We start from the raw sequence: 23,079 nt of genomic DNA, 5'->3' as shown, positions 1-23,079 counted from the left end.
TCTCTGTATATTTTTGGTGCCTATCCTGGATCTCACTCTATAAACTAGGCTATCCTCAGACTCAGAGAGATCCTCCTGGCTCAGCCACCCGAGTGCTGGGATTAAAGGTGTGCGCCACTGCCGCCCGGCTCTGAGCGTGCAAGTTTAAACCACCGACAACGAGTAAAATAAATGAATCACAGGGCATGGCTTTTGACGTCAGACAATTGAGATGCTGTCTTCTGTATTACGAGTAGAGCTTTTGACTCCTGTAAGATGTTTGGTGTGGTAATCACTCTGTCGTGGTTGTCAGATGCTTTCAGACAGACACGGTTCTAATATTAATGAAAGAGAAGCTTAAAAAATGTCTTTTCTTTTTCGCTACTTTAAAATTAAACCACTTTATGGTTTATCATGGAATTGATGATTGGCTTCTTCCAAATCACAGCAAAAATTCTTTGTAGTAAACTGTGCCCTTAGGCCAATAAGGCACTGTAGGACACTTGTGTCTGATATGTTTTGGTGGTGATTACTTATGTAAACTAGATCTTCTTAATCTTCAATTCTAAAGCAAATGGAATTAGTTATTTTAGGGAAAGCATCTGTTTTGTTGTTGTTTTGGGGTTTCAGAGAGTATAAAATGAGGACATGACCACTCCAAGATACGGTTGAGGGGGAGGTTTCATTGTAGATATGAGGGAGTATACATGCAGCCAGCAGCATCTGGAAGACTCCAGAGCAGGGAAAGTAGTAGATTGAACATGACCAGCAGAATGGACCAGGCCGTGAGGCAGGGTGGGGAGGGAGGGAGTGAGGAAGTCCAAGAGAGGAAGACAAAAAGAGGACCAAGAGAAGAGAACAAAACAGAGATCGCAAAGACTTGAGGACCAAGGGAATGAATGGCCAGAGTGGCAGGGTTGTGTGGAAATGAGAAGCTGGGGAAGGGAGACCCATGAGCTGGGTGGGCCAGCTGGGAAGAGAGCTGCTAAGTAAGCTTGGAGGCTAGCATGCAGAGACCACAGAAAACCATTTGTCACCTCTGACAGTGTTGAGGAATGGCTTCTTTGGTAGAGAGAAGCAGGCATCAAGATTTGAGGGAATTGTTTCCTTTGGACCTGACTAGGAATACATAATTGTAGAGAGCATAATTGAAGAGAGAATACATAATTATGTTAAATAGGGTACTAGTAAATGAGAGAAAAGTTTAAAAGGTGATCTGTATTTGTAGGTATTTTTTTGTTGCTTTTTTATTGAGATACTACCCCTCACTGACTCCCCTATAGAGGCAATAGAGAAGTACAGTGAAACCAGGAAAAAATAAAAAAATAAATCAGGAATTCTTAATGGCCCTGAAATGAACTGAAAGGAGATTGTTTTGTTTTGTTTTTTGAGTCTGACTATGTAACACTTGTTACTTAGTCCCACAGAGACCAGAAGAGGGCAGTAGATCCCCTGGAGCTGGAGCTATAGGCAGTTGTGAGCCACTATATGGGGGTCCTGGAAACTGAACCCATGTCCACTGCATGAGCAGCTAGCTGCTCTTATCTCCAGGCTTCTTCTTTTTTTTTTTTTTTTTTTTTTTTTTTTTTTTGGTTTTTCGAGACAGGGTTTCCCTGTGTAGCTTTACGCCTTTCCTGGAACTCACTTGGTAGCACAGGCTGGCCTCGAACTCACAGAGATCCGCCTGCCTCTGCCTTCCGAGTGCTGGGATTAAAGGCGTGTGCCACCACCGCCCGGCTCCAGGCTTCTTCTTATATTTTTGTCTTACTTCTTATGGTGTTACTAAAGTTTCAGATGCCTTAAATTAAGGCCTTCTTTTTTTAAAGATTTATTTATTTATTATGTATACAATGTTCTGCCTGCGTGTATCCCTGCAGGCCAGAAGAGGGCACCAGATCTCATTACAGATGGTTGTGAGCCACCATGTGGGTGCTGGGAATTGAACTCAGGACCTCTGGAAGAACAGCCACTGCTCTTAACCTCTGAGCCATCTCTCCAGCCCCAAATTAAAGCCTTCTAACTTAGACATTGGAGTTCTGACAACTCTTAGGAAGAATAGTAACTGTAATGATGAAAAGTTTGAAGGTGTGATTGTGAGGGGACAGTGTGTAGTATCTTAGATGTGGTCCTCTGTTTTGTACTACTACCCCTCACAAGTGACTGTCAGGTGGTTGAGACAGCAAATCCAAACAGAGTCATGACATTCAAACTAGATTATTCAGTCACTAATCTTACTCACTTTACCAGTTGGTGACGAGCAACCCTTATATTCATAAAATGAATTGTACGCAACTTTTCTGTATCCCAGCAGTCATCTCTGTTCCACTAGCCAGCTCCCAACCACACAGAGACTTAATATTGATCATAAATGCTCAGCCAATAGCTCAGGTTTGTTACTAGCTAACTCTTACACTTTAAGTTAATATTCAAATATTTCTTATCTACCCTCTGCCACCAGTCGGTACCTTCTTTCAGCATGGCATGTAGATGACTAATGTTTAGTTTGTTTGGATCGTTTTGGGTTTTGTTTTTTGTTTTTTTGAGATAGAGTTTCTTTGTGTGATAGAGTCCTGGCTGTCCTGGAACTTGCTTTGTAGACCAGACTGGCTTCGAACTCACAAAGATCCTTCTGCCTCTTCCTGAGTGCTAGGATTAAAGGCATGCACAACCGTGCCCAGCTCTTGTTTGGATATTTAAAGGTACTTGGGGTTGGGGATTTAGCTCAGTGGTAGAGTGCTTGCTAGCCTGGGTTCAGTCCTCAGCTCTGGGGGGAAAAAAGAAAAAGAAAAAAGACAAAATAAAGATACTTAAATCTGAACATTTAACCTTAATATAAAATGCCCCCCCCCCCCGACAGTGTTTCTCTGTGTAGCTTTGGAGCCTGTCCTGGAACTCACTCTGTAGCCCAGGCTGGCCTCGAAACTCACAGAGATCCGCCTGCCTCTGCCTCCCGAGTTCTGGGATTAAAGGCGTGCACCATCACCGTCCGGCAATATAAAGGCTTTTGAAAGCCTTAAAACATGTACAAACAAAATCAAAGTATTTAAATCTTCTAATTTTTTTTTTTTTTTTAAACCAAGAAACAGTATCCTTAAAGAAATTCAAAATAGCCGGGCAGTAGTGGCTATAAGGAGTTCCATCCATGCCAGCCAAAGTTGAATTTTTTTGTGAGACCGTCTCAAAAACAAAACTGAAACCAGAATATCACTTGTGTTAGGTAAGTATTATTCCATTAAGTTTTGTCTCCAGCTCTACATAGCTTAAAAACTTATTCCTGCTTAATTTAATTTTAATTTAATTTGATTTTTTTTGGAGAGAGAAAGTGGTGTGTGTGTGTGTGTGTGTGTGTGTGTGTGTGTGTGTTATATGTTTTGCCTACATTTGTGTATGTCCACATGGTTGCTTGGTACCTGTGGATGTTAGAAGAAGGTATCAGATCCTCTGAAATTGGAGTTAGGGATGATTGTGAACCACCATGTGGGTGCTGAGAACTGAACTCAGGCCTCTGTAAGAACAGCAAGTACTCTTAACTGCTAAGCCATTTCTCCAGCTCCTGTTTTATTCTGATTTTTTTTTTTTTTTTTTTTTTTTTTAAATCAGGGTCTCTCTATGTAGTTCTGGCTGTCTTGGAGCTTGCTATGCAGACCAGACATGCCCTGAACTCCCTGAGATCCTCCTGCCCCTTTTCCTTCCAAGTACTGAGAATAAAGGAGTGTGCTATATCATGCCTGGCCTATACTTTAATTTTTGAAATTGGGTCATTTCGGAGTTGAGACATAGCAAAATTAATCCTCTTCTAAAAGTATAGAATATTACTATTATAACTATATATGATATTTATTATTTGCTTACAACAAGGGTTACATTATTTTGCTCCACTTATGCCAATACGTGAAATAAACTTTTTTTTTTTTTTTTCCCCAAAGACAGGGTTTCTTTGTGTATCCTTGGCTATCCTGGAACTCTCTCTGTATTCCAGACTGGCCTCCAACTCACAGAGATCAGCCTGCCTCTGCCTCCCGCAAGTGTTGGGATTAAAGGTGTATACCACCGCTGCCTGGCTGAAATAAATATTCTTACTATTTTCATTTATAAGTGAGGAAATTTGGACCTAAAAACATTACATCATTTATCCAGAATGGTTCAATTTCTATTGTAATAAACATCACATACATCATGATTAAAAGCAACTTGGAGAGAAATGGGTTTATTTCACTTTCACATTCCAGTCCATCATCGAAGGAATTCAGGGCTGAAACTCTAGGCAGGAACTGATGCAGAGGCCATAGAGGAGTGCTGCTTGTTGACTTGCTCTCCATGGCTTTTTTTTGCCCCAGGCCCTCCCACGTCAATCAAGAAAATGTACCACAGTCTTGCCCACAGTCCATTTTGGTAGGACATTTTTCAGCTGAAGTTCCCACTCCTCAAATGACCTGGCATATGTCAAGTTGACATAAAACCAGCCAGCACACACAGTTTCTTGGAAGAGCCCGTATTTGATAGAGATCTTATATTAGGAAATTACTACTTTAGAAGACATAAATAGGGCTCGAGAGATGGCTCAGAGGTTAAGAGCATCAACTGCTCTTGCAGAGGTCCTGAGTTCAATTCCCAGCAACCACATGGTGGCTCACAACCATCTGTAATGAGATCTGGTGCCCTCTTCTGTATACATAATAAATAAATCTTTTTTTAAAAAAAGGCATAAATATGAATGATTTGCAGATTATGAGGTATATTTATAAAAGATTGTATCTTTGTTACTGTTTATCAGCATTTCTCAAAGTAGGTGTTTAGTTTCTATCATCTCAGCATTTGTTATTTCAAATATTTGTATTTATTATTTTTGAGACAGTCTCACTGTCTAGCCAGGGCTAGCCTGGGTTCCTCAAGCTGGTCTTCAACCATCAGTGATACTCCTTCCTTAGTTCATAAGTGCTAGAATTACGCTCCTGGCTGACTATCAAAATAACTTGATTTGGTCTAATTCAAGTGGTAGACTAGTCTCAGAATTAAATTGTTGCCTTAGAATTGCCAATAATTTGAGCCAGGTTCTATAAAAAGATCTGCACTTCCTAGAGCCTCAGCCTATCCCTGAATGAAAAAAAGAAATAAAAAGGAAAGGACATGACTGCTCGTGTGTTTTGGCACTAGATGAATGAAAAAAAAAAAAGAAAGAAAGAAAGGAAAAGGACATGACTGCTCCTAAGTATGGTGGAAGAGAAAGTTATTGTAGGTATGAGGCAGAGCATAGTCAGAGAGAGGCAGGGACATTTGGAAGAGTCCAGAGTGGACATGACCCTGAGCCATGTGAGGGGAGGGAGGATGGGAAGGAAGAGAGGAATGAGGTGTGCAGCAGCTCGGAGGAACGAAAGAGAAGTGGTAACCAAAACGGTTGGATTATATAGGGAAAGGCAGCTGGGGGAAGGAAGGTCATGCCAGCCTGAAGAGCCCTGTAACAGGTAGGGATGCAGGGAAAACCTGGTGGCCAGTATCTGCTTTGATATGTTAAATAGGCACCTCAGCCATTAGTCCCAGGTTTGAAACCTAACAATTACTTTACCTGTCTTTCCTGACTGTCCTTTACCTTTTTTAAAATCAAGCATGTTCCTATAGAGGTGAATTAACTATAATATTTACCAACAGTATTGTCTACCACCCACTTGGGAACAATCCAAGTAATGGAAGTGAAACCCCACCACTCTGGGCTTAGTGTAACATGCTAATTTGGACTGCAGAAAAACAAAATTGGACCTTCCTTGAGATTTTTTAAACTAGTTATCCCCACCACATATCAGGAGATACCAAATAAATAAGCCTACAAATGGTCAGTATAGGGTTCCTCATTTTCTCAGGTATCTGCATAGAAGATGATGCCTTTCCAAAACCTCCAATTCCCTCTTTCAGTCCTATACAAGCCCCGGTCACTGGCCTTAGCATCTACACAGCAACATACAAGCAGTCATAACCTCCATTTAATGCTTATCTCAATAACTATCCTTATGTCTTCTCTGGTCTTTGTGATATTGATGGTGCTGTTTTTCTTGAAATATCAGCAATATTTCCTCTTCCTGACTTTTTAGTCAACTGTGAATAATGGTTAGATGGTTGGGTGAGGATTCATGGCTTACCTCCTTTATCATACTAATTAGTAGAACCAGAGTTTGTATTTTTCTGTGTGTATGTTTGTGAGGGAAGTGTTAAGACAGTGTCTCATGTAGCCCAAGGATGGCTGTGAACTCCTAACTGCCTCTGCCTCTAAAGCTGGCATTGCAGGCGTCATGGGCAATTGCATCCAGGAAAAGCACAACTTCTAGTGAATCAGCATTGTTAGAGGACATGCAACCTGTGTTGGTCACTGTCGTCTGGAAAAGTAATATTCATCTGCACCCCCCTGGATGGGCAGATGTAAGGCACTAAGAGGAAAGTACTCTTGAATCTGAGGAGACTTACTCAGGAGCAATTTTCTAAGACTATAAAGAGTTTATCTCGGGGCTGGAGAGATGGCTCAGAGGTTAAGAGCACTGTCTGTTCTTCCAGAGGTCCTGAGTTCAATACCCAGCAACCACATGGCGGTTCACAACCATCTGTAATGAGATCTGATGCCCTCTTCTGGCTTGTAGTCATACATTCTGTATACATAATAAATAAATAAATCTTTTTTTAAAAAAAAATTTATCCCATCAGATAACAATTACATTATATTCAGTTTGCTTTGAGGAGCAGGCTTTGGACTAGGTTAGTAAATGAATTGTGCCTATGATTGGGAGTTCAATAAATAAACTCTTGGAAGAATTGAAAGTACTACTGCAGAATGTGCCTAATCAGGAGGAGACATCCATTTGTGCCGCCTTCCAAAAAGGACATTTCTATTGGTAAGCAAATCTGTTGTAAATATAGTACCTGATACTTAGGAAAAGTAACATGTTCTTTTGTATTCCTCTGGTGGATGTTTTGACTTTAGTTGATAAAACTTTATGATGCTTAGTGTTCTAGTTTAAAACACACTGATGGGGCCAGGCGTGGTGACGTACACCTTTAATCCCAGCACTTGGGAGGCAGAGGCAGGCGGATCTCTGAGTTCCGGGACAGCCAGGGCTACACAGAGAAACCCTGTCTCGAAAAACAAAAAACAAAAACAAATATATATTCTTCTAAGTAAATGGGATTATCAGTTTAATTGAGAACATTCAGACCCAAGCTCCTCAGTAATTTATTCTGAAAGCTCTTTTTTATGACTTTGACTAGTGAGAATGGTTGAAATAAATCAGTTGTGGTCATGGTAATATGCAAATTACCTATATTAAAAGACTTGAAATCCAACATACTTCTGTATTTAAATTCCATATCTTAGATTTTTTTAAAGACTCATAAAAGAACTTCAACTAATGCTTAGTGTTTAAAATTTTTAAATATTTAATTTTCTAAACTTTAAATATGTCTGTGTAAGTGTTTGCTGTGTATGTATGCAGGTGCTCTTGGGGGCCAGCTGGAGTTACAGGCAGCTGTGGCTGGCATGGGTGTTGGGACTCAAAGTGTCCGCGGGAAGAGAAGATTCTCCTAAGCCATCTGTTCAGCCCCTAAACAGTGTTTCATAATTTTCCTTTGTCTAATAAATCTTATTTTTAAAAAAGTTTTTCACAAAAGTTTGCATCAGATTTCAAGATTACCTCAGGCTCCAAAAGCATGTTGAATCTTTATGAATCCCAAGCCCTAGGGAAAGAAGGCTCAGTTCTAGTCCAAAGCCTGCCCTCAGCAGTCTCAAGTTAAGTCACTACAGTCATAAACTTCTGTAGATGAGTACTGCAGTTCTGTTAGTCAGGTGCCCCCCCCACCCCTTTGGTTTTTGGACACAGGGTTTCTCTGTGTATCTCTAGCTGTCCAGGAACTCACTTTGTAGACCAGGCTGGCCTCAAGCTCACAGAGATCGTCTGCCTCTGCCTCCCAGGTGCTGGGATTAAAAGTGTGCTGCCACCACCACCCGGGTAGTCAGGTGCCTTTTGATACGTAGCATTCAGACTGGCCAAGAGCTTGTCTGCCTGCCTGCCTGAGCCTTCCAGGTGCTGGTTAGTGTTTTCCTACCATCTATCCCTTTCCTTACAACCAGCTCTGAATTTATGGAGCTTAGAAGAAGGGCTAGGAATTTTAAGTCTTAAAAGAGTAGCCACAACTTCTGAGTCACTGATGTAAAAGCTAAGTAAGGTGAACAAAGTTCTCATAATTCAGTGTGGGTCTTTTAGGACTAATCCAGGTCCCTAGTTTATCTAATTATGTCATCTGTCTGTGTCTGCATTTATCATGTAACTGTCAAACTAAATCATTTTAGATTTTAAAGTGCCTTAGTGGGTAAAATTGCTTGTCTTGCAAGCCTGACAGTTTGACATCCCTGGAACTCAACAATGGAAAGAGAACCAACTCCTGAAAGTTCTCTGACCTTCACACTTGCACTGTGGTGTACATGTGCCTGCCCTCACACAAATAATATTATCCACCCTACCCCCCATTCTGTTCTGGTCTAATGTCAACTTGACACACAAACTAGAGTTATCTTGAAAGGAGGAACCTCAATTGAGGAAATGCCTCCTGTAAGGTCCAGATGTAGGGCATTTTCTTAATTAGTGAATGATGACGGAGAGCCCAGGCCATTGTGGGTGAGGCCATCCATGGGCTGGTGGTTCTGGATTCTATAAGGAAGCAGACTGAGCAAGTCATGGGGAGTAAGCCAGTAAGCAGCACCCCTCCATGGCCTCTGCATCAGCTCCTGCCTCCAGTTTCTTGCTCTTTTTCAGTTCTTGTCCTGACTTCCTTTGGTGATGAACAGCAATATGGAAATGTAAGCAAATAAACCCTCTCCATCTCAGCTTGCTGTTTGGTCATGGTGTTTCATTGCAGCAATAGAAACCCTAACTGAGATACCCCCACAATAATAGTAATAATTAAAATTTTAAAATTAAGATCCTAGAACACTAAGTTTGAGTATTATATCTGACAACCCTACCAACCCATCTTTTGGGGGAGAGGCATCAAGCTGAAAACATAACCTTAAGCCTTTCATTTTTATTAATTGTCATTTTTTAAAAACCTAGTTTTGCTACCTAGCAAGAGTACATTTGGTCATGTTAGTTTCTCTGGGCTTGAGATCTTTTGTCTGTAAAATTGTCTACAGTCCCATTTACTTTGAGTCTGTTATGTTGTAAGAAATATGGTATCAGTTAAGAGACAGCTTATGCCAGGATGCAGCCACATGAGTTTTTATTGGAGTCAGGCAAGTATCTCCAAGTACTCTGTGTTCATTCCCTCCTGTCTTACTGCCTTTTTTGCTGCCGTTACTCATACCCCTCCAAGTTCCTTCTTTATTTTATTTACTACTACACTGGGATGGGGATGTATGCTAGGTTCTGTCTTTCCTATTACTAATAACTTTTGTTGTTGTTGTTGTTGTTGTTTGAGACAGGGTTTCTCTTCTGTAGCTTTGGAGCCTTTCCTGGATCTAGCTCTGTAGACCAGGCTGGCCTCAAACTCACAGAGGTCCACCTGCCTCTGCCTCCCGAGTGCTGGGATTACAGGCGTTTGCCACCATCACCCAGCTTAATAATTTCTTTTTTTAAAGACTTTTAAATTTTTAATTTTATGTGTATGAATGTTTCGCTTACATGTGTGTATGGTGTTGGAACAGGAGTTACAGGTGGTTGTGAGTGGTCCTGTGGGCGCTGGGGATTGAACCTAGGTGCTCTAGAAGGGCAGTAGGGCTGTTAACCATTGAACTATTTCTCTAGCCCCAAATTTCAGCTCTTAGTCTTCTATTCTTACCATGTTATCATTTGAAAAAAATAGGCATATCTGTATTAGTCAGGGTCTCTGGAGGAACAAAATTGATAAAATTCATATATGATTTATTAGAGTGGTTTACAGGCTGTGGTCCAGCTAGTCTAACAATGGCTGTCTGCCAATGGAAAGTCCAGGAATTCAGTGGTTGTTCAGTCCATGAGGCTGAATGTATCAGTCGATCTTCAGTATATGCCAGAATCCTGAAGAAGTAGATTCTAGCCAGTGAAGGAATGGACTTGCCAGAGAGAGCAGACAGGCAAAGATAGCACAAGCTTCCTTCTTAGTCTGCCACCAGAAGATATGGCCCAGGAGAAAGGTGGGTCGTTCAACCTCAAAAGATTAAAAGTGGATCTTTCCACTTCAAATGATTTAAGTAAGAAAAAAAAAAATCCCTCACCAATATATCTAGTCACTTGGATTTTAGTTAATAACTCTATATATAGTCAAGTTGACAACCAAGCCATCACAAAATCCTCACTGTATATATATTTATTTATGAAATATTCCAATATTACACATATTTTTAAATACCTTAAAACATATGAGGCTGGGAAGATACGTGGGGAAGTGTTTGCCTTGCAAGCATGAGAACCTGAGTTTGGAACCCAGAATGCATGTGAAAAGCTGAGTGTGACGGTGCACACTTGTAATCCTACCCATGGGGGATAGAGATATGTGGATCCCTGGGGTTCAGTGAGCTCTGGGTCCCAGTGAGAGACCCTGTCTTTCAAACAAGGTGAGTGGAAACTGAAGAATGACATCTAAGGTTGACTTCTGCCTTCACACACATGCACAGTCTTTTTGGTTGTTTCTCAGTTATTTTGTTGGCTTTGTTTTTGTTTTGTAGAAAGAGGGTGTATTGTCTTCTTGCTGGGTAGCTCAGGTTGGCTCTCCTAGGTTTCTCTGCTTCAGCCGCCCAAGTACTCACCCACTTGTCCTTGCATAGAACTCATTCTCAGTGGTTCTCATCCTTCCTGATGCTGTGACCCTTTAATACAATTCCTCATGTTGTGGTGACCCCAGCCATAAAATTATTTTGTTGTTATTTCATAATTGTAATTTTGTAATTTTGCTGCTGTTATGAATTGTGATGTAAATGTCTGATATGCAGAGCTGCCCACAAGTAATACATTTGTTTGACTTAGCAGTTCTTCTATACTGCTATATTCTGAACTACCTGAGATTAGAAACTAAAGTCTTTAATTTTCTTATGTCTTACAACAATACCTAGCATAAATTAGGGAGCATAATTGTTGAATATATATTTGTTAATTCATTTCTTGTGATCATTTCACTGATGGCTAGAAAATGGAAGAACATTCTCAACCATATTCTATCTTAGTAATTCTAAGTTTTATATTTTGTGCTGTTCGTTTGAGATTAAAGATAATCTAGTTGTCTACATTCACAGCGTGAAGAAAATAGATTGCTGTGTCTGATGGAAAGATTTGATTGCAGTATTGTGGAATTAGTACATTTGGAGAAATTAGCCAGAGCCAGCACCCACATCTGTTTTTGTTTGAAATTCTGGTTTGTAATTCCTTATCTTTTGAAATTTGAGACAGAGTTTCTCTGTATATCCCTGACAGCCTGGAACTCACTCTGTAGAACCAGGCTAGCCTCAAAGAGATGCCTGCCTCTGCCTTCCAAACACTGGGATTAAAGGCATGAGCCACCATGCCCTTTAGTTCCTTATCAAGTGGCTAAGCCAAACAACTTTCTCTTATGCTTTCTTTATTTAATTTCCATTGACAAGGACATGTCTCTGCACAAAGTTGTGAAAACACTGTTTTATATCTTATATTTTGCATGATACTGTTGTGTTTAATCCTTTATAGCCATGATATCCCATGAATCTTAAAAGCTTGATAGCATAACCCAGAGAAACAAAATCTAGGAAACAAAATCTAGGAAGACAATAAAAGACAAGTTTATATTTAGTTGCAAACCAAGATAGCAGGGCTTGAGGGGTGGTGAGGTGGATGGGCAGACAAGGGGACTTGCTGCCAAGCCTAAGAACCTGAATTCCATTCCCTGAACCCACCAGGTGGAAAGAGAACCAGCTCCCACAGGTTGTGCTCTAACTGCCGTGTGTGTGTGTGTGTGTGTGTGTGTGTGTGTGTGTGTGTGTGTGTGTATAAAAGGCAATATCAAAAAAATCATACAAAGTTGAAAATCAAGCACTGGTGTCTAAGGTTGCAGTTCATGTCATGCCTTCATGAGACACTGGTTTGGTTGCCAGTAGATTGGCTGTTCCCAGTTAAAGGTTTGAGGAGTTTATCATTTCCTTGATAAGGATCTTTGTTTTCCTGTGCATGGTTATGCAGACTATTTGGTTAGGCTTTGCTCCAGCCAGTAGGTTAGATTCAGATCTGTCTCAGGTCTTCTCCATGCTACCAGCAGCTTGGACATACTTTTCCAGAGGAGACAGGAGTACTAGAATACAATGGTAATCCCACAGATTCGAGGAGAAAGACCACCAACTCAAATCATGGCCAAATTATTTAAAGCAAGTTTTTTTTTTTTCTCTTAAATTCATGTACACATGCTGTCTCTCCCTAGAAATGGAGTTCAAGAGATCAGTATTAGACATGGGGAAGGTAAGGGCTTTTATAGCTCAGGAGTAAGGGTTTCCAGCTGGGGGATGTGGCAGGGTTACAGAAGCAGAACACAATTATAGCAAGTTGGTCATAACAACCTCCTGAAACAAAGACATGGTTGCAAGGTGATTATAACAACCTCCTGAAACAAAGAACAGGCTATACAGAACCATTTATAGTTAAGGTTACAGGTAGGGCATGACCCAGTCCTTGAAAAACAAGAGATTTAGTCATAAACAGGAATGAGCCTAGTTTATCTTTATTATAAGACGGCCTTTAAACCTAAAATGGAGTTTATCAACAAACCAAACCTCCCAAGCACATTTACAGCTTCTGTTCATACTGTTGACATAGGATTTCAATATGTAATCCTGGCTGGCCTGGAATTCCTTATATAAGTCAGGGTAGCCTCAACCTCAGAGAGATCCTCTTGCTTCTGCCGAGATCAAAGATATGTGCCACCCTGCTTGGCTTCTTAAAGGATTTTTAAAATTACATTTTACTTATTTATTGTGTGTGCCTTTGGGAAGGATGGATGTGTGCCCCCCACTCCTGTAGATGCCAGAGGACAACTAGTCGGGGGAGTCTGCTCTCCACCGTTTGTGTCCTAGGCATCACACTCAGGGGTCAGGCTTGACACCTTTCCCTCCAGACAGTCTTACCAGCCCCACAAATACTCTTTTAGTCCAGAATTGTTTAGTAGAAATGTATTTGAATGGAGAGATTAAGTTAAACTAAATTAGCTCATAGTACGGAGGCTGATTTCAGGTACCCAAAGGCATTAAAGTATTTGTTCTTATTGAAATTTTGGTAGGTAAAAAATTTGACAGTAGTGTGTTGTAATCCAATCATTACCCATCAGCCTAATTAAGTCCATTTTAAATATATTTTATAAATAAGTAGGAGTGTTAATTTATGATGTCTGACTTCTGTGTATTAGAAACAAAGAAAGAATAATCTTAGTGTAAGGAGCATGGGAACAAAGTGAAGTATCTCAACAAGCCAATTGCAATCCAACCTCACAGTTTCTCTCTGTCTCTCTGTCTCTGTCCCTCCCTCCCTCCCTCCCTCTCTCTGTCTGTCTCTCTCTCTCTCTCTCTCTCTCTCTCTCTCTCTCTCTCTCTCTCTCTCTCTCTCTCTGTCTTTCTCTCTCTCCCCCTAGACAGAGTTTTTCCTTGTGTAGCCCTGGCTGTCCTGGGACAAGCTATGTAGACCAGGCTGGCCTCAAAACTCACAGAGATCTACCTGCCTTGTCTCCCGAGTGCTGGAATTAAAAGCAGCTCAAGGGTTGGGGATTTAGCTCAGTGGTAGAGTGCTTGCCTAGCAAGCACAAGGCCCTGGCTTCAGTCCTCAGCTCTGGAAAATAAAATAAAATAAAATAAACAAACAAACAAACAAACAAATAAATAAATAAATAAAAGCAGCTCAATTGGCTGGTTTTAAAAGAAGGATGAGGTCAGAGTGCTTTCTGTAAATACGTTTTACCAGGTTAGGAAGATTAAAAGCTTTTCATAAAGGTTTTAAAAGGTGGGGGAAACTGACATTTCTCCCAGGCACTAGAGATTTCATCCTGCTGAGCCATCTTGTCAGCCCAACATTCAGTTTTTTCCAATATAGACATAGAAGACATTTGAAAAATAGGGGCTATAGAACACCAACCAGAGTTCAATTCCCAGCATCCACATCTAGCAATACACAACCACAACTAACTGCAGTTCTACTGGCCTCTGTGGGCATAGGATGCATATGGTGCACATACAAACAGATAAACACTTAAAAAATAGAACTTTATTTTATTTTTGTTTGTTTGTTTGTATTTCGAGACAGAGTTTCTCCGTGTAGTTTTGGTGCCTGTCCTGGATCTTGATCTGTAGACCAGGCTGGCCTTGAACTCACAGAGATCCGCCTGGCTCTGCCTCCCGAGTGCTGGGATTACAGGCGTGTGCCACCACCGCCCAGCAATAAAACTTTTTTTTAAAGAAATTTGAAAATAGTGTACCCATTTGAAATCTGGTGTACCTGTCATCTAGCTTCCCCTTAAAATGACACCAAATTTGTTTTTCTTTTAAACTAATGTTTATTGTTTATATTTATGTAAAAGTTATTTCATTTTCCAAAGAACTTTCCCCTGTGTGATCTCCATCTTCCTCACAGCAATAACTAGCCATTACTACACTCTTGGATAAACTGCTCCATTTTATTATTTACTTTTGCATCATTTTCAACTGTACTGTAGACGGAATTTTCTCTGGCCCTGCAGTGGGGACAAATCTCTCACCTACGGTCCTACAGTCACTTATAAAATAATCACACAGAGGCTTATATCACTCAGAAACTGAATGGCCTATGGCTTCAGCTTCTTGCTAGCTAGCTGTTTTTTCTTATATTTTTGGTTGTGAGCCTAGCCTTTAACGGCTGAGCCATCTCTCCAGCCCAGCTGTTTTTCTTAAATTAACCCATTTCTGTAAATCTGTATGTTGCCACATGACTGTAGCGTTACCAGTCTGCTGACATCTTGTTGCTCCTTCTGTGGTGGGGCTCACGTCTCTCCCACCTTCCTTTCTTCTTCTCTCTCTTCTGTTCAGTGTACCACCTAACCTTATTCTGTCTCATCATTGACCAAACAGCTTTATTTATCAACCAATCAGAGCAACACATATTCAGAGCGTACAGAAAGATATCCCACAGCACTGTACTGTTTAACGGCAAATTTTACTCCACTCTGATTAGAAGTGTGGCTTCTGGAGACACTGACAGCAGATAAACTGATCCTCCATTAGTGTCTCAGCTGTTCATGAGTTCTCGCTCTCAGGACTATCACGGAGTTTTACATCCCCTCCCCAAGCACACATAGTGGTTAAGCTAAGCCCCTGGACACCAGACCTAAAACATGTTCGCGCAATTGCAGCCCTTGTCACTTTTGTGACTCCGGGCTTCCTAACCTCACCATTGCTTATTCTCCTTCAGTTAAAAACAAACAAGAGGGCTGGAGAGACGGCTCAGAGGTTAAGAGCACTGACTGCTCTTCCAGAGGTCCTAGTTCAATTCCCAGCACCCACATGGTGGCTCACAGCCATCTGTAATGAGATCTGGTGCCCTCTTCTGGCCTGTGGTCATACATGCTGTATACATAATAAATAAATAAATCTTAAAAATAACAAACAAACAACAACAAACAAAAAAACCCTAAAACTAAAAAAACCAGGCTGGCCTCGAATTCACAGAGGTCCACCTGCCTCTGCCTCCCAAGTGCTGAGATTAAAGATGTGCACCACCACCACCCAGCACCCTCACTCCCTTTTTTTTATTATTGCATTCTTCTGTAGTTTTTCTAGGCCATATGTAACTAACAAAGGAAGAAATCAGAAGTTTTTTTTCCTTCCTTTTTAAAAATGACCGAGAACAAAATGGAATGATGATACAAGAAAGGCGTACGTGACACTATCTATCTATCTATTTATATTTTTATTTTATTTTTGTTATGTTTTTGGATTTTTTAGAATTTTAATTTTATTAAAGATATATATATGGGGGGAGCATGAATGCAGGTGCTTGTGGAGGTTGAAAGAGGGCATCAGATCCTCTGGAGCAGGAGCTAGACACTCAACATAGATGCTGGGAACTAGGGTTCTCCCCAGAATCCTGAATTTCTTTTCAAATTTATTTGTTTGTTTGTTGTTTATGTGAGGCCGGGTCTCTCAAACTAAACCCAGTCTGACCTTAAACTCACAATCTATCTCAGGTTAGCTTCAAACTAACATAGGTCCTACTGTCTCAGCCTCCCAAGTACAGGGATTATAAGCCAAACTGCTGTATTGAGCTACTTTTAATTTTTATTTATTTTATTTTTTTTTTTTTTGGTTTTCGAGACAGGGTTTCTCTGTAGCTTTGGAGCCTGTCCTGGACTAGCTCTGTAGACCAGGCTGGCCTTGAACTCACAGAGATCCACCTGCCTCTGCCTCCCGAGTGCTGGGATTACAGGCGTGCGCCACCACCGCCCAGTTGCTACTTTTATTTTTTGAGACAGGGTCTTGTTATATAAGAGTGACCTCAAACTCACAGTCCTCCTGCCCTGTTTTCAAAATGTCCTACACTAGTGTTTCAATCTTCATTGGACCTCCTTTGTATTCTGGTGAGCCTAGGGTGTTTTTGTTTGATTGCTTTGGTTTTGGAGGAGGGGGTTCTGAAGTAGAGCTCAGCCTGGCCTCGCAATTGTAGCCATCTTCTTGTCTTAGCCTCCCGAGTGCTAGAAATAAAGGAGTGAGCTATCATACCCAGCTCAGTAATCCTGGTTTTTAAATGTCTGGTTTTATTACTGAAACAACCCCCATATTGATCCTCTCTGTGATGTTATGTTTGAGACCGATTCTTTGTGTGCTGACCTGCACAGCCTGGAATTCACATTGGTCCACCTGCCTTTTCATATTGCACCAGCTCATACTGAGTCTCTAGTTCTCTTTTTTAGTTTGTTCTTACTTTTATATGTGTTGTGTGATTTGCCTGCACATGTGTCTATGTACCACATGTGTGCAGTACTCATGGAATCCAGAAAAGGGCCTTGGATCCGCTGGAACTGCAGTCACAGTGGTTGTGGGCCACCATGTGGGTGCTGGGAATTGAACCCAGGTCCCCGAGAAGAGCAGCCAGTGCTGTTAACTATTGAGCCATCTCTCCAGCCCCTCCTCTTAGCATTCAAACTTAGAAAATGTCATATAAAAAAGTTCTTATGTTGCTGTTGTGTTATGATGTTAGTACACTTTCCCATTTCCACATTATACTATTGATAGAGAAAGGATTGTTTCTCATGTACCTTTCTGGTACTTTTCTCCTCAGGAATCTGAAAGGATTGTCAGCTCCAGTGTCCTCCATGTACTGAAGAGACATGTTTTATTAAATATTCAGATTCTGGTTTTAACTTCATTTTTGTGATGTTTGAAAACTTGAGGGGTTGGGTTTTTAGTGTTTGTTTTTTGTTTTTTTTAAAACAACTTTTTTTTCCCTTCTAGCCTGAGAATGAAATTTCTTCAGACTGCAATCATGTAAGTATGAATTTTCATTAACTTACTATATGTGCTTTATAAATATGATGACAGATTCTGGGATGCCTTTTCATCTTTTTCTGGAAGCGTTATATTTTCTCTGATTCTATTAGTTTTAAAAGGATGATACGCCTTGCTTAAGGAACTTTATAAATACTATCATAAGGTGTGGCCAATAATAATTGTATACTCGCTCAGTGGGTAGTATGAGGACCTGGCTTAGGGTCGCTGGTACTCATGTTAAAAAGCTACTTGTCTTGGTGTGTGTCTGCAATCCCAGCATGCAGGGGTAGGAGGATCCCTGGAATTTGATGGGCAAATAGTTTTGATGAATTGACCTGTGGCATACACACACACACACACACACACACACACACACACACACACACACACTAAAGGTTTATAAAAGGTGGTCTTTCTTATTACAGTTACCATATAAAAAGAATTAATGTTCTGTTTATCAAGTCGACAGCTTTTTTTTTTTGGAGCTGAGGATGGAACCCAGGGTCTTGCACTTGCTAGGCAAGCGCTCTACCACTGAGCTAAATCCCCAACCCCCGTCGACAGCTTTTTTAAAAGTTGTTTCATTAAGATACCTATTGAGGGGCTGGAGAGATGGCTCAGCACTTAAGAGCACTGACTGTTCTTTCAGAGGTCCTGAGTTCAATTCCCAGCTCACAACCATCTGTAATGAGATCTGGTGCCCTCTTCTGGCCTGCAGACATACAGGCAGAACACTGTATACATGATTTAAAAAAAAAAAAAAAAAGATACCTATTGTGAGCCAAATGTGGTAGCACATGCCTTTGATCCTAGTAAACAGAGGCAGGTGGATCTCTATGAGGTAGAGGCCAGCCTGGTTTTCATAGCGAGTTCCAGAATAGCCGAGGCTGCACAGAGAAACCCTATCTCAAAAAAATAAAGAAATAAAAAGGTAGGATATCTACTCTGTAGTAAGTAGCACCTTTAAAGGAGACAGGTATGCCAGGGTGGTAGTTAAACTCAGCAAACCAAACTCCCATACACATTAAATCAATTAAAAAGCAAAACCAAACCACTCTAAAGTAAACCATATAATGAAGGGTCAATCAGTGTTTTCAGGGAATAAGACAGATATTCCTGGAAACTAGAATCTGAGCACCTCTCCTTAAGGTTGATCTGTCGAAAGCACTGTTCTGTGAATCCTTTGACAAACTCCACCACATCTGAGCATTTGGGACAAACTTTTTAGAAGCAGATAGTTTCTCTAAAACTTTATCAGGGACTTTAATATTTAAGTTTTTTGTTTATTTCTTTATTTTTTGTTTAGTTATGGTTTGGTGTTTTGTTGTTTTTGGTTTTTCAAAACAGGGTTTCTCTATGTAGCCCCCTCACTTTGCTGGAATTCACTCTATAGGCCAGGCTGGCCCCAAACTCATGGAGATCCACCTGCCTCTGCCTCCTGAGTGCTGGGGACTAAAGGTGTATGCCACCACCATCCAGCTAGTTTTTTTCTTGATACCACATAGTTTAGAATATTTTTTAGTTTTAATTTTCTTTTTTCTTTTCTTTTTTTTTTTCTTTTTTCTTTTTTGTTTTTGTTTTGTTTTTTCGAGACAGGGTCTCTGTGTAGATTTGCGCCTTTCCTGGAACTCACTCTGTAGACCAGGCTGGCCTCGAACTCACAGAGATCCACCTGGCTCTGCCTCCCGAGTGCTGGGATTAAAGGCGCGCACCACCACTGCCCAGCCTAGTTTTACTTTTAATTAAGTATGTCTGTGTGTGGGTTTGTGCATATGGGTGCAGTGTCCATGAAGGTCAGAAAAGCGTGTTAGATCCCTGGAGCTGGAGTTAGAAGCCTCAGAACATGGGTTCTAGAAACTGACCTCTAGTCTTCTGCATGAGCAGTACATAGTCTTAACCACCGAGCTGTTTCTCTAACCCATGTACCACATAATTTCTTTTTTTTTTCTTTTTCTGGAGCTGAGGATTGAACCCAAGGCCTTGCGCTTGCTAGGCAAGCACTCTACCACTGAGCTAAATCCCCAACCCATACCACGTAATTTTAATTCATAGTTTTAAAAACATGTCATTTAGGAGGAAAGAAAAAAGAACATTTGAATGGTGGGTGCTGCTTTAATTATGTTTATATATATTTTGTGCTTTTTATCTGTGAATGTGATTGACTTTTGTGTATTACTGGAAATTAAATATGCTTTATATGACTGTACAATTAGTTTTGTCATTTATAATAATCACAAATTTCATGGTGTTCTAACTAGAGTGTTTTTGTCTTATTTTGTTTTCTTCTTCTCTTGAACCAGTTGTTGTGGAATTACAAGCTGAACCTCACTACTGATCCCAAATTTGAATCTGTGGCCAGAGAGGTTTGCAAGTCAACTATATCAGAGGTAGAGTGTGAAATAATGTTGTGGCTATTGTGATTTGTAAGACAAAGTAGAATCTGTTGGCCAAGCTCTCACTGAGGGAATGACTCAATTGCTTTACTTTTCTTGGCGTTCTGATCTGCCTTGTTGTGATACAAGAAGGGTGTTTAACTAGACTTCTTTCTGTGACTCCCCACTGAAACAGTACAAGGAAATGAGGTTCTTTCTTAATGATTCTCAGATACACAGTACATACAGCTGCTGGGGTTATCAGAATAGATTTTTCCAGAGGCCTATAGACCTTCCTAAATGATTTGGCTGTGCATTTTGGGTTTGTTGAGCACATGTATCAGAGAATAGGCATTAGTGTTTAAAAGGCTAATAATAATCAATGTTTATATAATTATAAATTGAGTATAAAGACAAGAGCAATTAAAACTATATGTCACTGTACAGATGTTTTGTTTTGAGAATCTCACAGTATGGCTTGGAACTCAGTATGTAGAACTCTGAAATCCATGTGCCTCTCTCTGAGATCCACCTGCCTCTGCTGCTGGGATCCAAGGTGTACACCACCACAGCTGGCTCTGGAATTTTTTTTTTCAATTTATATTAGAATTCAGAAAGACGCCGGGCGGTGGTGGCCTGTGCTTTTAATCACAGCACTTGGGAGACAGAGGCAGGTGGATCTCTGTGAGTTAGAAGCCAACCTGGTCTACAGAGTGAGTTCCAAGGACAGCCAGGACTGTTTCACAGAGAAACCCTGTCTCGAAAAACAACAACAACAAAAAAGAATTCAGAAAGATGGAGATTTCTAACTAATGAAGTATGAGACTCAGAAAGAAAAACTAAAAGGACGTTTTCCACTCTACAGTCATATACTTAGTTAGGGTCTTGAAGCATAGTAACTTGTCATCAAACTAACACGTGAGAACTACTCTGTCGAGAACTTGAGGAAGGCACTGTTTGCTCCAGATACACCTTTCTTTCATCTTAGCTTCTCATACTAGATCTGATATGTTATTGTTTTAAAACCATGACTCTTCATTTGTACCTTGGTGCTTAAAAACAGAGTAGAAATCTTTGAAAATTTGTTTTTCAGTTTCTAGCTTTAATATTCTACATTTCAGAATCTCTTAGAAAGCTATAAGACTGAGTCTCCAATCTTAAAATATGAGGAGAGGTATTTGCTTAATAATAGAAAGAATTCAAACAAAGAAATGCACTCAGGTTTGACCAATAAATGTGTGTTCCAACTGTTATAGATACAGCTATTAGTTTTTAGTAAGTTGCTTTTTCTATTTTTGATGCAATAGGGTATCTATACATAGATACAAACTCATGCATACACATCTGTTTTGCTCCATTAGGGGTCAGTATTAAGTATAAACTGCTTGATTGCCATATAGAAATCTAATTTGACGCATATACATGTTCACTGGGATAATTTCCCTCCTTGCATTTGGCTGATTTCCTTTCATTGTATTAGTAGCAGGGTCTCACTGTGTACACCCCTGACTAGCCTGGAATTGCCTGTGAAAACCAGGCTGGCCTTGAATTCTGCTAGAATCAAAGGCATATACAACCACACCTGACCTACCTAGTAAAGGCCTTTTGCTGTGGGATAATGCTTTTGTACACTGGTTTAATAAAATGCTGATTGGGCAGTAGCCAGGCAGGAAGTATAGGTAGGATAAGCAGACAAGGAGAATTCTGGGAAGAGGAAGGCTGAATGAGGAGACGCCAGCCCACCATCCAGGGAGCAGCATGTAGTAGCACACAGGTAAATCCATGGGACATGTGGCGACATACAGATTAACAGAAATGGGCTAAGTTTAAATGTAAGAGCTACTCAGTAGTAAGCCTGAGTTAATGGCCAAGCAGTTATAACTAACATGAGCCTTTGTGTGTTTACTTGGGTCTGAGCTGCTGTGGACCAGGCAGGACACAGAAAACTTCTGGCTAAAGCCATTTCTTTTTTTAAAGATTTAAAAAATACCTTTTTGTTTTGTTAGTTTGGTTTGGTTTGGTTTTTCAAGACAGGGTTTCTCTATACTCCTCACTGTCCTGGTACTCACTCTGTAGACCAGGCTGGCCTTGAACTCAGAGATCTCCTGCCTCTGCCTCCTGAGTGCTGAGACTAGAGGCGTCCACGCCACCATGTCTGGCAAATACCTTTTTAAAAAAGATTTATTTATTTTACGTGCATGGGGTTTGTTTTGTTTTGTTGCCTCTGTGTGTGTGTGTGTGTGTGTGTGTGTGTGTGTGTGTGTGTGTGTGTGTTTTGGTGGATTTGGGGGTTGGATTTTTTTAATTTATTTTTTTATTTTATAGTAAAATGTTTTCTCTGTAGAAAATATTATACATGATAACATTCCCCAATAAGCCCTTTTAAGCCAAATGATAGCTGAATTATACATACAGCATTTCCTGTGTAGCCCTGGCTATCCCAGAACTCACTCTGCATTCCAGGCTGGCCTTGAACTCAAGAGATCTGCCTGTCTCTGCCTCCTGAATGCTATGATTAAAGGCATGTACCACTACCTCCCAGAAAGACCATAGTTCTTGAGCTTGGTTTCTGTTAAGTTCAGAAATGTATGTCTAAATCCTAATTAATTGAGATCACTTTATATTATGTCTTATCTCCTCTCCTTTGGGCATTAAGTTTATCCAGTGACAATAGTTTGCTGTGTAGATTGACCTTCAGATCTGCATGTTTTCCAGACCTGCTATTTAGATTCATGTTCACTCCATTCTTGCATGGTTAAAATGACCCCTCTATTAGCTAAGGGTGTAGATGTTAACAGCTCTTTTTATTCCATTTAGAAAAGAGTTCTATGTAAGCACTTGAATGTGAATGTATTTTCTTTCAGAAGACATTGAGTTATTTCCTAGAAGACACTATAATCTGGGTAGAGTTCTTTTGTGTGGTGTTTTTTGTTGTTATTTGTTTGTTTTGGTAGCAGTAGGACTTGAACTTTCGCTCTGGGTAGAGTCGTGTGTCTAGAAAATAAATCGTGTTTTCTCTCTGGTTATCTCACACCACAGCCGACACAGAAGACTTCTGGTCAGATGTGCAGGGTTTCTCCCTGCACCATTTAGGCACTTAGGTCGTCAGCTTGCCTAGACTGGTTTCCTCTAATTTAATTCAGCTTCCACACTGCCCATCTGAGACAATGTCAGACCCCACAGTTGAGTGTTCTCTCTTCAGGACCCTACTGTCACCCTTTAGATACCAGTCAGAAGCCCTAGATTTGGGGGTGCGGG

General features: G+C 40.5%; 1 protein-coding gene across 1 annotated transcript in view; it reads left to right on the top strand.

Moving 5' to 3' along the window:
* The window catches only part of Glg1 (golgi glycoprotein 1), a 114,686-nt gene that overhangs the window by 44,266 nt on the left and 47,341 nt on the right, over nucleotides 1-23,079 (top strand). The window contains exons 2-3 of the mRNA XM_036187137.1: nucleotides 17,414-17,446; nucleotides 19,750-19,836. Of these exons, the coding sequence (XP_036043030.1) occupies nucleotides 17,414-17,446; nucleotides 19,750-19,836 (120 nt within the window). The remainder of the gene's footprint in view (nucleotides 1-17,413; nucleotides 17,447-19,749; nucleotides 19,837-23,079) is intronic.

This window comes from Onychomys torridus, chromosome 5 (assembly GCF_903995425.1).
Source record: "Onychomys torridus chromosome 5, mOncTor1.1, whole genome shotgun sequence".
NCBI classification, from domain to species: Eukaryota; Metazoa; Chordata; class Mammalia; order Rodentia; family Cricetidae; genus Onychomys; species Onychomys torridus.
Note: the sequence above shows the minus strand (reverse complement) of the source record. Positions and strands in the feature narration are given on the sequence as shown.